At 42.0% G+C, this 15,035-nt stretch overlaps 1 protein-coding gene across 1 annotated transcript in view; it reads left to right on the plus strand.

Moving 5' to 3' along the window:
- The first annotated feature begins 4,991 nt into the window (after nt 1–4,991).
- The window catches only part of MYCT1 (MYC target 1), an 82,654-nt gene continuing 72,610 nt past the window's right edge, over nt 4,992–15,035 (plus strand). The window contains exon 1 of the mRNA XM_068232026.1: nt 4,992–5,163. Coding sequence (XP_068088127.1) covers nt 5,073–5,163 — 91 coding nt within the window. The 5' untranslated portion in view covers nt 4,992–5,072. The remainder of the gene's footprint in view (nt 5,164–15,035) is intronic.

Here is a 15,035-nt window from a genome sequence, read left to right on the forward strand (position 1 = left end):
AGTGTACTATTAGGGGACTTCTGCTTGGAGAGCAAGCCAGACTTAAGAAAGAAAAGCGTAGAGAGACAGATTCCCTTTTTGAAGAACTACATCAGTTAGAACAACCATCTAAAGCCAATGCATCGCAAGTCAGTATAGCTAGACTGAAGGATGTGAGATCACGTAACAACAAAATTATGGATAGACACTTCCAGGCAGAATTTACTTTGAGAACAGGTATATTTCAAGAGGCCAGCAACAAGCCCGGAAAATATCTAGCTAGAGCTCTTAGAGAGAAACAAATGGGGGGGGGGGAGGGGGATCAAGGCTATTCTCAGTAAAAAAGGAATATTATTACACAAAATGACTGACATAGCTAATAGATTTGTAGAATTTTATTCAGAACTTTACTCCTCACAAACTGGGACTGATGTGACTGAAGAAAGGCCTGACAGACTTATTATTATTATTATTTATTTATAAAGCGCCAACATATTCCGTGGCGCTGTACAATGTAAGAAAACAAACAAGGGATACATAATGATACTGACAATGATATACATGAAATATGAACACGGATACAAGATACAGCACTGCTGATTACAACTTGATTTAACATGATGACTAAAATGTATACATTTCTAACAGTGTGCAACCAATTGAATAATAACATTCCATGACACAAAAGTGTGAGAGCCCTGCCCTTGCGAGCTTACAATCTAAAGGAATGGGGTGGAAACAAGAGGTGGGGGAAGTAGACAGTATATGTACAGGCAGTGCGTAATTAGGTTATTTAGTGGGTGCATGGCCTAAGCTAGAGAATATGCTTGTCGGAAAAGGTGGGTTTTGAGGGAACATTTAAAGATTTCGAAGGTGGGAGAGTGGCGGATGTGTTGTGGAAGGGCATTCCAGAGGAGGGGTGAGGCACGTGAGAAGTCTTGTACACGTGAATGTGAGGAGGTAATTGTAGAAGAGGATAGAAGAAGCTCGTGTGCAGATCTGAGATTGCGGTTGGGTTGGTATCTGGAGACTAGTGAGGAGATGTACAGGGGAGAGAGATTGTGGAGAGCTTTGTAGGTTATGGTTAAGAGTTTGAACTGAATCCTCTCATTAATTGGTAGCCAGTGAAGAGCTTGACAGAGAGGGTCAGCAGAGGAAGAGCGAGAGGAGAGATGTATGAGTCGAGCAGCAGAGTTCAGTACAGAATTGAGCGGTGTTAGTCGGTTAGTTGGAAGTCCACCAAGCAATATATTGCAATAGTCCAATCGAGATATAATAAGAGCATGTACTAACATTTTGGTTGTGTCATGGGAGAGAAAAGGTCGGATACGTGCTATGTTTTTCAGTTGGAAATGGCAGGAGCTGGTTAGGAAGTTAATGTGAGGAGTAAATAAGAGAGAAGAATCAAATATTACCCCCAAGCACCGTGCTTTGGGTACTGATGTTATAGACGTGTTGTTAACATTTATTGTAATATCAGGCAAAGGGGTGGACAGGGATGGTGGAAAGACTATTAGTTCAGTTTTATTCATATTAAGTTTTAAGAAGCGGGAGGACATGAAAGAGGAGATAGCGGACAGGCAGTCGGGAACCCGTGTGAGGAGGGAGTTAAGGTCTGGGGCCGAGAGGTACAGTTGTGTATCGTCTGCATATAGGTGGTATTGGAAACCAAATGAGCTGATTAAGTTACCAAGACCGTGCATGCAGATGGAGAAGAGGAGGGGACAGAGGACAGAGCCTTGAGGTACCCCTACAGACAGAGGATGTGAAGAGGAGGCCTGATCTGAATAAGAAACAGTGAAAGACCTTCCAGACAGGTAGGAAGATATCCAGGAGAGAGAGAGGTCCTTTATTCCTATAGATGAAAGGATCTGTAGGAGTAGAGTTCAGAAAATATGACATTTCTTGAGCACCTCAGACTTGCCCAAGATTGACCCTCTTATACTTGGGAAATGGGGTGATTTTTTTCACAAAGATGAGATAATAGCAGCTTTTAAATCCCTAAAACCTAACAAAAGTCCTGGACCGGATGGTTTTTCCGGAGCCTATTACAAAGCCTTTAAAACTGAGTTGGTGCCTCACCTGACTGCTCTATTTAATGACATTTCTGATGACAAACCACTAGCGACAGAGATGCAAGCGGCACACATTACGATAATACCCAAAAAAGGGAAAGATGACACGAACTGTACCAATTACAGACCAATATCCTTACTTAATGTGGACACAAAACTGTTTAGCAAAGTTATTGCAAATCGTCTGATACAAACTGTACCCTCTTTGATAGAGAAAGACCAGGTAGAATTTGTCCCTGGAAGAGAAGCCAGGGGCAATACTACCAAAGCCATTACCCTGATAGAGTTCATGACAAAGCGAAAAGTCGAAGGTCTTCTCCTCTCTGTTGATGCGGAGAAAGCCTTCGACAGAGTAGCATGGGACTTTATGAAAGAAACTTTGAATTACATTGAGGTCGGGGACAATATGAAACAGAAAATCATGTCACTGTACTCTAACCCTAGGGCACAGATAAAAGTGAATGGATGTCTTTTTAATTTCTTTCCTTTTAACAACGGCACACACCAAGGATGTCCTCTATCACCCTTGATATTAATCCTAGCATTAGAGCCTTTCATCAGACATGTTAATAGAGACACATCCATTCAAGGGGTAAAAGTAGGCAACCTATGTTTTAAAATAGCCGCATTTGCAGATGACGTCCTACTATTCCTGACAAACCCCGAATCTTCCATAGAGTCAGTTCTACAGATTTTTAAAACTTATGAATCCCTGTCCAACTTTAAAATGAACCCCACCAAATCGGAGATTCTTAATATCACAATCCCAGAAGATAAGGTCCTGAGACTCAAACAATTCTAACCTTTTAAGTGGAGTGAGGGAACAATCACCTATCTGGGTATTAAACTATCCTGTGACACTGGCTTGCTCTTCTTGCTCTTTGGTAAGATTATAGACACACTTCAGAATTTCAAGATTCCCCATGGCCCTTGCATCAACTTTACTTATATATCAGCAACAGTTCTAACAAGCAGCAATTTTGTAGACCTTTGTCAGATTTCAAAGAGATATGTCATACTGGCAAGGAAGTTCCCCATACAGTATCTTTGATGTATAAGGCCTTGGAAAACTTAAACCAAGAAACACCATTGTCATTCACCGACAAGTGGGAAAAGGGCGAGGGAGATAACGGAGAGGTGGACTGGGAAAACATCTTTAAACTAACCCACAGATGCTCAGTAAATTCTTCTATCCAAGAAGCCAACTACAAACTCCTAACTAGATGGCATAAAAATCCAGTTGCACCAAACAAAATATTCCCTGATTAGCCAACAAAATGGTGGCGCTGTGATTATCCTCTGGCCACTTATGAACATATACTGTATGGTGGGACTGCCCCAAAATTATGAGATATTGGAAACTGGTACATAAATGGGCAGGAAAAATCTCCTCTTTCCAAGTGCTTTTAATAAATTGACCATGCTCCTTCACCATAATGACATGTCTATCAAAACTTATAAAAACTCCCTTCTGATCCACCTTCTCAATGCTGCAAAAACCCTTGTTCCCAGGTGGTGGAAATCAACAAAAATACCCTCCATGAAGGAATGGCTGGCGAAAATCAATTTCATTTACAGCATGGAGGAGCTTAGAGCAGTCAAAGTGGATAGGATACATAAGTTCACCATCACATGGGCGCAGTGGGTAGACTAAAGCACAGAAGAGTACACAATTTTACAAACACTTACTTAGACAGACCTGGGCATTGATGGGTTTTTATGGGTGTTCTCAAACATTTATGGATATTCCTGGATATTTTTGGATAGCTCTGATAAATTTGGGAGCTGGTGGCACATGCGTCTGTGGAAAACTTCCTCACTAATGAAAAATTTGATCGATATGTAGTGTAGCTGGAATAAGAAAAGGAGTGCACCTGTGGCATATAGCCAATTAGAATACGTATCACTCTAACTCACAATTCATAGTTAGTTAGCTAACCACCTCTTAAGAACATTGGTTTAGGCAAATCTAATGTTCTAGGATGAACAATCCTGGATGCCCTTCGGAGAATTCTTACAAATATCTCTTCTCAACTTTATTTGTTGGTGTAATATCTACTACACACATGCTTTCACATGGAAGCTTTATTTGTTTTTCAAGTTAATGATACAGCTAAATTTATGGTAGTAATTCATATAGCCTCTACTAAGCGGATTTATTAAGCAAAGCAAAGCTCTATCGCAAGTAATAATTCTGCTATTGTGTGTGGAAATTTTCTCTGTTTTTTCTATAATTTTTACCTAGTTTGTAATATTGTTATGATCTTTTTGCTCAAATAAAGATTTTTCTTGGAAAAAAAAATTCCAGCTAAGGCTTAGGTCTGGTAGGTCTGCCGTGAATCATTCAATATTACCAGACTGAGATCACGCAATCAAGCAGCAGTAAGTTAGCAATGATACCATCCCTATTCTTCTTCCATTAAGTTATCTTTCAGGGTATTTTAACTACCACTTCATTGTTATGTATTTGAAATAGGGAAAAGTTTCCTGGGAAAACCAGAATGTAAACTAAGGAAGTTATTTATTTAGATAATACAATACGCATTCTATTGTCAACTTTCACACTCATTACCATTTTTCCACATCATAGTAGGTGACAGCAGTGTAACACAAATACACTTCATAAAGACGCAAAACAATTTGTCTCATGTCATTTGAATTTCAAGAGGGAGAAGCCTATTCTCTGTTATTGATAGCAGTAAATTTAAGTATAGCATACTGAAAAAAAAAACCCATAAAATTATGCATTGTTTAGAGTCAATTCAGTGCAGCTGAGGAAATGACGAGAAGGAAATAGTTTTATGTCTCAGGAACTGTGTGAGACCCTCAGATAAGAAGTGACTTGTTCCCAATGAGTATAAAAGCAGGAAATGTGCTCCAGTCATGTTTCCTTTGACACAAGCAGAGAGTGTTAAGGATGTAGATCAGCTATGGTCACTTTGCCACTGAAGCTCACTCAGCTTCTACGCTTAATTGTGACTCTGTTGGATGTACTCGTGTTAGAGTTGTATATTGGACATGGGCAATATTACAGACTACCGCAATATTACATGTGGTTATGAGCTAAGGAACATCACCTGCGAAACAACTTTTTCCAAACAATTTCTGGGTAAGAACAAACTTGCTTTTAGATATTTTGCTGTATTAATTATGTATTCCACAAATAAGGGTTGTTATGCAGTAGTACATTACTTGGTTTTGTTTAAATATTATGTTCTTTTATTAATGTGAATATAAAAAGCCCCATATCAGTGCTTTTGCTTGGTCTACATATTGCACTGTATTTAATTGTTGTCATATACTTACCATTTATTTTATTGTTGTTTTCACTTTTACCAAGGTCATCATTCTTATTATTAATATACACATTTGTATTATTATACAGCAACAGAGATGATGCTGGCTAACTTACAAGTTGATTAAAACTATATTAACCTCCAGTGCAGGGAGACAAAGAGAAAGATAGATTTCAGGGACACTGTATGCTGGACCCAGTATGACAGTAAACTCCAGAGTCTCGTTTAGGGAAAATCACAACACAGAGTTACTGCCTGAGATTTTAGCGTGTTGACAGATACAGTACATTTCATGAGTCTGATCTGATGGGGTAATTTACCCGGCATTCTCATAAAACGGCCATTTGTTGAACGATTAATCTCCTTCCCTGATTTAGGTTTATAGAGGAGAGATGCTTTCTGGTTGTGACTTGTAAGGTCACAACATACAGATCACTTAACGGTGCTTCTGCAGATTCTGTGTTTAGCTTTCTTTATTCATACTAGTGAGATGCAAACTTTGTGACATATTATACAAGATTTTGATGCAATTACTTTGTGATGTGTCATGCAACATTTCAGTGATGTAGTTTCATTGTGGTTTATCACACAATATTTCAATAATGTTAATACAGGTGAAAAAATAATGATCTGACAATTTGAATGCACTGTACTGTGATACATCTTAAAGTGGGAGAACTGAGAGTGCGAAACACAGCTACACCAAGAAATAACAATGCATCATTTCTGCTAGCACAATTTGTCATGACATAGGGATAGGGCTGCTGGTGGGGATGAGGAGGCATTGGCTATATGCAGTGGCATAGCTAAGGAGCTATGGGCCCAGTGCAAGTTTTACTTTGGCCCCCCCGTGCACTCTAAACATAACAATTGATACAGTGCACCAAAACTGCCAAGGACAACCACAGTGTCAGAGGTGCAAGAAGGGGGTGGGGAAAAGTTTTTTTTTTATGAGTACTATTATTCAAAGCGTCCATGGAAGTGATTATTACCACCTCAGGACCAATAAAGAACTAATACTGCAGTTGAGGAAGGGCCCATCAGGCCCCAGTGCGGTCGCAACCTCTGCCCCCTATTACTACGCGACTGGCTATATGTGGCTTTGGGATGAATCATCTCCTATGGTGGTGCCTTCTTTGTATTACTGGCCAGCAAGCTCCATGCTGACAGCTAACTGGCATAGATTCTCCAAACAAAGAGAAAGATCTACACATGCTTGTTCTGGGTCTATGGCTGAAAGTATTAGAGGCAGAGGAACAGCAGGACAGCCAGGCAACTGGTATTGCTTAAAAGGAAATAAATATGGCAGCTTCCATATAATGCTCACCTTGGGTTCACTTTAATGCCTACAGGAGACAGCAAGCATTGCTGGGAAAGGGGAAGAATTTTTCATTGCTATTCCTGTAGTCACGTGTATATTTGTAGCTGAATAGTTCCTTGCATCTCCTTACTATGAATACTATCAATCTCCTTGAAGTATTCATGTACCACTGTACCATAGAATGTCATATTGAATTAAAGCGGATCTGAGATGAATAACTAACTATAACAAGTAATCTGCCTATATATCTTATCTAAAGTTTAGATAGTTTACACAGGATATCTAGCTGCAAACAGCTTTAACAGTTTATGATTATGTATTCCTGTGATACAATGAGGACAGCCATGTTCTGTTTGTCACATTACACACAAGCAAGCTGATAGCATCTCCAGCCCTCAGCCTGTGACAATTTCAGTCCCCTCACCTCCTCCCTCCTCCCCTCTGCCTCTGAAATCTCTGGCTAGTAACGTCCTCCTGCCTAGACTGATCTCCCATAAGCCCTTGCTACAGTGCCAAGGCACTCTGAAAAAGCTGTGGGCGGGGCTTGTTTAGTTTATAGGGAATTAGAGTATTAAAATAAAACAAAAAAAATTATTTGGCTTGAGGAATGCCCTATAAACTATATGAAAGGAACACAATTATGCAATGAGTAAAAGTTTATCTTGGATCCACTTTAAACAAGGGTAATCCTCTGTCCCTCTAAACTTTCTCAATCTAGGGCTATGTGGACTTTCCATGTTTCTCAAATGTATTGATGCACCAGACTATGCGCTATAAACTATAGGAAATTAACACAATTATGCAATGAGTAAAAGTTTATCTCGGATCTACTTTAACCACTTGCCGACCGCCTTAAGCCGATGGGCGGCGGCAAGGGCTGGGCCCAAACGACCGCAATACGCCCATCGGCGGTGGCGAGTGTGGTTATGCGGCGATCGGGTCATTCGTGACGCAATCAGCCGCCGGGAACTGGTTCAGCCCCCCTCGCGTTGTAACCCGACGGCCGTTCGGAAGCGCCGGCTGGAAACTAGCACCCGGATCGCCGCACGGATAGTGTATAATAGGCTTTGTAATGTATACAAAGCCTATTATACAGGCTGCCTCCTGCCCTGGTGGTCCCAGTGTCCGAGGGACCACCAGGGCAGGCTGCAGCCACCCTAGTCTGCACCCAAGCACACTGATTTCTCCCCCCCTGCCCCCTGATCGCCCACAGCAGCCCTCAGACCCCCCCCTGCCCACCTCCCAGACCACTGTTTACACCCAATCACCCCCCTAATCACCCATCAATCACTCCCTGTCACTATCTGTCAACGCTATTTTTTTTAACCCTAAACTGCCCCCTGCTCCCTCCTGATCACCCCCCCACCCCTCAGATTCTCCCCAGACCCCCCCCCCCCCCCCTGTGTACTGTATACCTCTATCCCCCCTGTAATAACCCACTGATCACCTGTCAATCACCTGTCAATCACCCATCAATCACCCCCTGTCACTGCCACCCATCAATCAGCCCCTAACCTGCCCCTTGCGGGCAATCTGATAACCCACCCACACCAATAGATCGCCCGCAGATCCGACGTCAGATCACCTCCCAAGTGCAGTGTTTACATCTGTTCCCTACCCTAAACACCCACTAATTACCCATCAATCACCCCCTATCAACACCTGTCACTGTTACCCATCAGATCAGACCCTAATCTGCCCCTTGCGTGCACCCAATCACCCGCCTACACGCTCAGATTGCCCTCAGACCCCCCCTTATCAATTCGCCAGTGCAATATTTACAACTGTTCTTCCCTGTAATAACCCACTGATCACCTGTCAATCACCCATCAATCACCCCCTGTCAATGCCACCCATCAATCACCCCCTGTCACTGCCACCCATCAATCAGCCCCTAACCTGCCCCTTGCGGGCAATCTGATCACCCACCCACACCAATAGATGGCCCGCAGATCCGACGTCAGATCACCTCCCAAGTGCAAAGTTTACATCTGTTCTCTACCCTAAACACCCACTAATCACCCATCAATCACCCCCTATCACCACCTGTCACTGTTACCCATCAGATCAGACCCTAATCTGCCCCTTGCGGGCACCCAATCACCCGCCTACACGCTCAGATTGCCCTCAGACCCCCCCCCCCCCCCTTATCAATTCGCCAGTGCAATATTTACAACTGTTCTTCCCTGTAATAACCCACTGATCACCTGTCAATCACCCATCAATCACCCCCTGTCACTGCCACCCATAAATCACCCCCTGTCACTGCCACCCATCAATCTGCCCCTAACCTGCCCCTTGCGGGCAATCTGATCACCCACCCACACCAATAGATCGCCCGCAGATCCGACGTCAGATCACCTCCCAAGTGCAGTGTTTACATCTGTTCTCTACCCTAAACACCCACTAATTACCCATCAATCACCCATCAATCACCCCCTATCACCACCTGTCACTGTTACCCATCAGATTAGACCCTAATCTGCCCCTAGGGCACCCAATCACCTGCCCACACCCTCAGAATGCCCTCAGACCCCAGCCCTGATCACCTCGCCAGTGCATTGCTTGCATCTATTTCCTCCCTCTAATCACACCTTGAGACACCCATCAATCACCTCCTGTCACCACCTACTCATCAGATCAGGCCCTAATTTGCCCCGTGTGGGCTCCTGATCACTCGGCCAAACCCTCAGATCCCCCTCAGACCCCCTTCCGATCACCTCCCCAGTGCATTGATTGCATCTATTTTCCCCTTTAACCACCCCCTGAGACACCCATCAATCACCTCCTGTCTCCCCCCTAGCACTCCTATCCATCAGATCAGGCCCAATACAACCTGTAATGTAAGAGGCCACCCTGCTTATGACCGGTTCCACAAAATTTGCCCCCTCATAGACCACCTGTCGTCAAAATTTGCAGATGCTTATACCCCTGAACAGTCATTTTGAGAAATTTGGTTTCCAGACTACTCATGGTTTAGGGCCCGTAAAATGCCAGGGCAGTATAGGAACCCCAAAAGTGACCCCATTTTAGAAAAAAGACACCCCAAGGTATTCTGTTAGGTGTATGACGAGTTCATAGAAGATTTTATTTTTTTGTCAAAAGTTAGCGGAAATTGATGTTTATTGTTTTTTCACCAAGTGTCAATTTTCACTAACTTGTGACAAAAAATAAAATCTTCTATGAACTCACTATACACCTAACAGAATACCTTGGGGTGTCTTCTTTCTAAAATGGGGTCACTTGTGGGGTTCCTATACTGCCCTGGCATTTTAGGGGCCCTAAACCGTGAGGAGTAGTCTAGAAAACAAATGCCTCAAAATGACCTGTGAATAGGACGTTGGGCCCCTTAGCACATCTAGGCTGCAAAAAAGTGTCACACATGTGGTATCGCCGTACTCAGGAGAAGTAGTATAATGTGTTTTGTGGTGTATTTTTATACATACCCATGCTGAGTGGGAGAAATATGTCCGTAAATGACAATTTTTTGTTTTTTTTTACACACAATTGTCCATTTACAGAGATATTTCTTCCACTCCCACTGGGTATGTGTAAAAAGACACCACAAAACACATTATACTACTTCTCCTGAGTACGGCGATACCACATGTGTGGCACTTTTTTGCACCCTAACTGCGCTAAGGGGCCCAAAGTCCAATGAGTACCTTTATGATTTCACGGGTCATTTTGCGACATTTGGTTTCAAGACTACTCCTCACGGTTTAGGGCCCCTAAAATGCCAGGGCAGTATAGGAACCCCACAAATGACCCCATTTTAGAAAGAAAACACCCCAAGGTATTCCATTAGGAGTATGGTGAGTTCATAGAAGATTTTATTTTTTGTCACAAGTTAGCGGAAAATGACACTTTGTGAAAAAAAACTGTAAAAATCAATTTCTGCTAACTTGTGACAAAAAATAGAATCTTCTATGAGCTCACCATACTCCTAAAAGAATACCTTTGGGTGTCTTCTTTCTAAAATGGGGTCACTTGTGGGGTTCCTATACTGCCCTGGCATTTTAGGGGCCCTAAACCGTGATGAGTAGTCTAGAATCCAAATGCCTCAAAATGACCTGTGAATAGGACGTTGCGCCCCTTAGCGCACCTAGGTTGCAAAAAAGTGCCACACATGTGGTATCGTCGTACTCAGAAGAAGTAGTATAATGTGTTTTGGGGTGTATTTTTATATATACCCATGCTGGGTGGGAGAAATCTCTCTGTACATGAACAATTGTGTGTAAAAAATTCAAATAATTGTCATTTACAGAGATATTTCTCCCACCCAGCATCTGTATGTGTAAAAATACACCACAAAACACATTATACTTCTTCTCCTGAGTACGGCGGTACCACATGTGTGGCACTTTTTTGCACCCTAAGTGCGCTAAGGGGCCCAAAGTCCAATGAGTACATTTAGGATTTCACAGGTCATTTTGCGACATTTGGTTTCAAGACTACTCCTCACGGTTTAGGGCCCCTAAAATGCCAGGGCAGTATAGGAACCCCACAAATGACCCCATTTTAGAAAGAAGACACCCAAAGGTATTCCGTTAGGAGTATCGTGAGTTCATAGAAGATTTTATTTTTTGTCACAAGTTAGCGGAAATTGATTTTTATTGTTTTTTTTCACAAAGTGTCATTTTCCGCTAACTTGTGACAAAAAATAAAATCTTCTATGAACTCACCGTACTCCTAACGGAATACCTTGGGGTGTCTTCTTTCTAAAATGGGGTCATTTGTGGGGTTCCTATACTGCCCTGGCATTTTAGGGGCCCTAAACCGTGAGGAGTAGTCTTGAAACCAAATGTCGCAAAATTACCCGTGAAATCCTAAAGGTACTCATTGGACTTTGGGCCCCTTAGCGCAGTTAGGGTGCAAAAAAGTGCCACACATGTGGTATCGCCGTACTCAGGAGAAGTAGTATAATGTGTTTTGTGGTGTATTTTTACACATACCCAGTGGGAGTGGGAGAAATATCTCTGTAAATGGACAATTGTGTGAAAACTAAATAAAAAAATTGTCATTTACGGAGATATTTCTCCCACCCAGCATGGGTATGTGTAAAAATACACCCCAAAACACATTATACTACTTCTCCTGAGTACGGCAATACCACATGTGTGGCACTTTTTTGCAGCCTAACTGCGCTAAGGGGCCCAAAGTCCAATGAGCATCTTTAGGCTTTACAGGGGTGCTTACAATTAGGCACCCCCCAAAATGCCAGGACAGTGAACACACCCCACAAATGACCCCATTTTGGAAAGTAGACACTTCAAGGTATTCAGAGGGGAGCATAGCGAGTCCGTGGCAGATTTCATTTTTTTTTGTTGCAAGTTAGAAGAAATGGAAACTTTTTTTTTGTCACAAAGTGTCATTTTCCGCTAACTTGTGACAAAAAATAAAATCTTCTATGAACTCACCATGCCTCTCATTGAATACTTTAGGATGTCTTCTTTCCAAAATGGGGTCATTTGGGGGGTATCTATACTATCCTGGAATTTTAGCCCCTCATGAAACATGACAGGTGCTCAGAAAAGTCAGAGATGCTTGAAAATGGGAAAATTCACTTTTTGCACCATAGTTTGTAAACACTATAACTTTTACCCAATCCAATAAATATACACTGAATGGGTTTTTTTTAATCAAAAACATGTTTGTCCACATTTTTCGTGCTGCATGTATACAGAAATTTTACTTTATTTGAAAAATGTCAGCACAGAAAGTAAAAAAAAAATCATTTTTTTGACAAAATTCATGTCTTTTTTTATGAATATAATAAAAAGTAAAACTCGCAGCAGCAATCAAATAGCACCAAAAGAAAGCTGTATTAGTGACAAGAAAAGGAGCCAAAATTCATTTAGGTGGTAGGTTGTATGACCAAGCAATAAATCGTGAAAGCTGCAGTGGTCTGAATGGAAAAAAAGGCTCTGGTCCTTAAGGGGCGAAAAGACTGTGGTCCTCAAGTGGTTAAACAAGGGTAATCCTCTGCCCTGCTAAACTTTCTCAATCTAGGGCTATGTGGACTTTCCATGTTTCTCAAATATATTGATGCACCAGACTATTGTATCTTATTATTTGCTGATGTAAGCTACAATAAACTAGATGGGAGCTCTATCCAATTCTTTTAAATTTAGTTTTAAGTAGCATGGGGAAGAATTGAAATCTCTCTCTGGTTCCATTTTGTCTGTTCATGCCCTCGATAGAGAGATGCATCCTTTCCTGTTGTCAGGATCCTCATTTTAGGGCAGGGAGAAAGAGAAATATTGTCAATGGGAACATAGAAAATGGTAAACACCTCACAATTATGTTTTTATATCTTTTTTACAATAGCAAAATATTTTTTTTAATTGCTGTCAGTGTCCCCATTGGTAGAGATTTGACATCACTTCCTGTTCTCTACACAGTTGTCTTAGGGACAGCAAATAACTAGACATATCGTTAAGCAGTAAAAGAAAGAAACACTGCAACAAGAACACAAAAGCTCATTCATCATTTTATCAAAAAATAATATTAATATACACTTATAGCAGCAAAGATTTTGACTCTAGTATCCATTGGTAGAAGAGAAGAAGAGTACTTGTGTCATGGGAGAAATACTGAAGTTGTAATTTCTAACCATTTTCTGAAAATCCCAGTAGCTTGGCAGTAGTCCTACTCCTAATCCTTCGACTGAAATATTTTTATTGAAATAAGTCAATGACTTGGGACAAGTATGAAGTATTAGAGGAGAGTTGGAACACTAGATGTTTATATTTGCAGTGGAAGATTTAGAAAGGAGAACAGCTAGAACATTTTTTAAAAATGGGTAAGAAAGGGCATCTTCTATATTTAATTCCTGACAAAAGTACTTTGTGTTATTAGCAGTATTATTGCAGTACTAGTAGGCCTAAGCCTGTTACAATAACAGGCCCTAGGCATCCTTCCCAACCCCCCTTCCTTCTCGCCCCTGTCACTGCCACATGTCGGTGCACATCCGTGTGCCCGGCCCGCGCACTGTGCGCACACGCCCGCCCCCCTAGCCCTGTCCTCCTCCTGTCCCAACGGCTGCCCGCGTGCCACAATGCGCAACAGCACAAAGGCACGGACACAGGGACAGGAGAGGATGCAGGGAGACAGGGGGTTTATTGTATAGGATTGTTTGAAATGTACAGAACTGGGCTGACTGTAGCTGTATCATACACAAAGTGGTTTCTGAACGTTTGCTCTCTTAAAGTAGACTTTTTTGCTTTGTAATTAACCTTTACAGTACAAGCCATGCTAGCCATACCAGCCCCCAAGTTCTCACTTCCTAGTGCATCTTAAATCGGACCTGAACAACAGAACATCCTCTCTGCTATAAAAGATACACAACAGCATAATAATCTTTAAACAAAAAAACATTTTCTTTGTTACAGTTGATACAAATCCTGATTCATGGAAGCAATATGGAAGCATATTGTTAACAACCTGTGCTTTCAAATGAGCTTATCTGCCATCTCTGCCATGGCAGTCATGTGACACAGGGGAGAGATCAAATTTCAACTTGTGATTAGACACAAATGAGGGGGAATTAATCAGGATAAACTCTCTAAACACATACAGGGTGCATTTCTCTGTTTTCCTTCTATCATGTGCAAGAGTTCAGGTCCACTTTAAAGGGAATTGCATAGGAGGAAAAGAACTTGCTGGGCAAATAGATGCCCAAGCAAATTCTTTACCACCTGGCGGGGTGATAATTTGAATTGAATTAAGTGATTGTCCCATTGTATAATTTTAGAACTGGTGAGTTTGTGAACTGCATAGGGCCCAAAATGTCTAAGCGCTATGGTCCACTAGAGTGATTGTTTGTAGCAGCCTTTTGGGATTGCCAATGATCACTGGGGTACTAAAAAGTGCTATGCTAATGAAAGTAAATTCAGGCAAACCCACAGGAGCAATTGCAATTAGGCCAAATTGCAATCAAAGGTCATGAGGTATTTTTACATAGTTAAATAGTTATTTTGGTTGAAAAAAAAACATACGTCCATCGAGTTCAACCAGAGAACAAAGTACAACACCAGCCTGCTCCCTCACATATCCCTGTTGATCCAGAGGAAGGCAAAAAACCCTTACAAGGCATGGTGGCGTAGTGGTTAGCGCTCTCGCCTTGCAGCGCTGGGTCCCCGGTTCGAATCCCAGCCAGGGCACTATCTGCACGGAGTTTGTATGTTCTTCCCGTGTCTGTGTGGGTTTCCTCCGGGCACTCTGGTTTCCTCCCACACCCCAAAAACATACAGATAAGTTAATTGGCGCCCCCCTACAATACATACAAGATATATACATAGACATATGACAATGATAGGAACTGGATTGTGAGCTCCTTTGAGGGACAGCTAGTGACAAGAC

Source organism: Hyperolius riggenbachi, chromosome 4 (genome assembly GCF_040937935.1).
Source record: "Hyperolius riggenbachi isolate aHypRig1 chromosome 4, aHypRig1.pri, whole genome shotgun sequence".
Lineage (NCBI taxonomy): Eukaryota > Metazoa > Chordata > Amphibia > Anura > Hyperoliidae > Hyperolius > Hyperolius riggenbachi.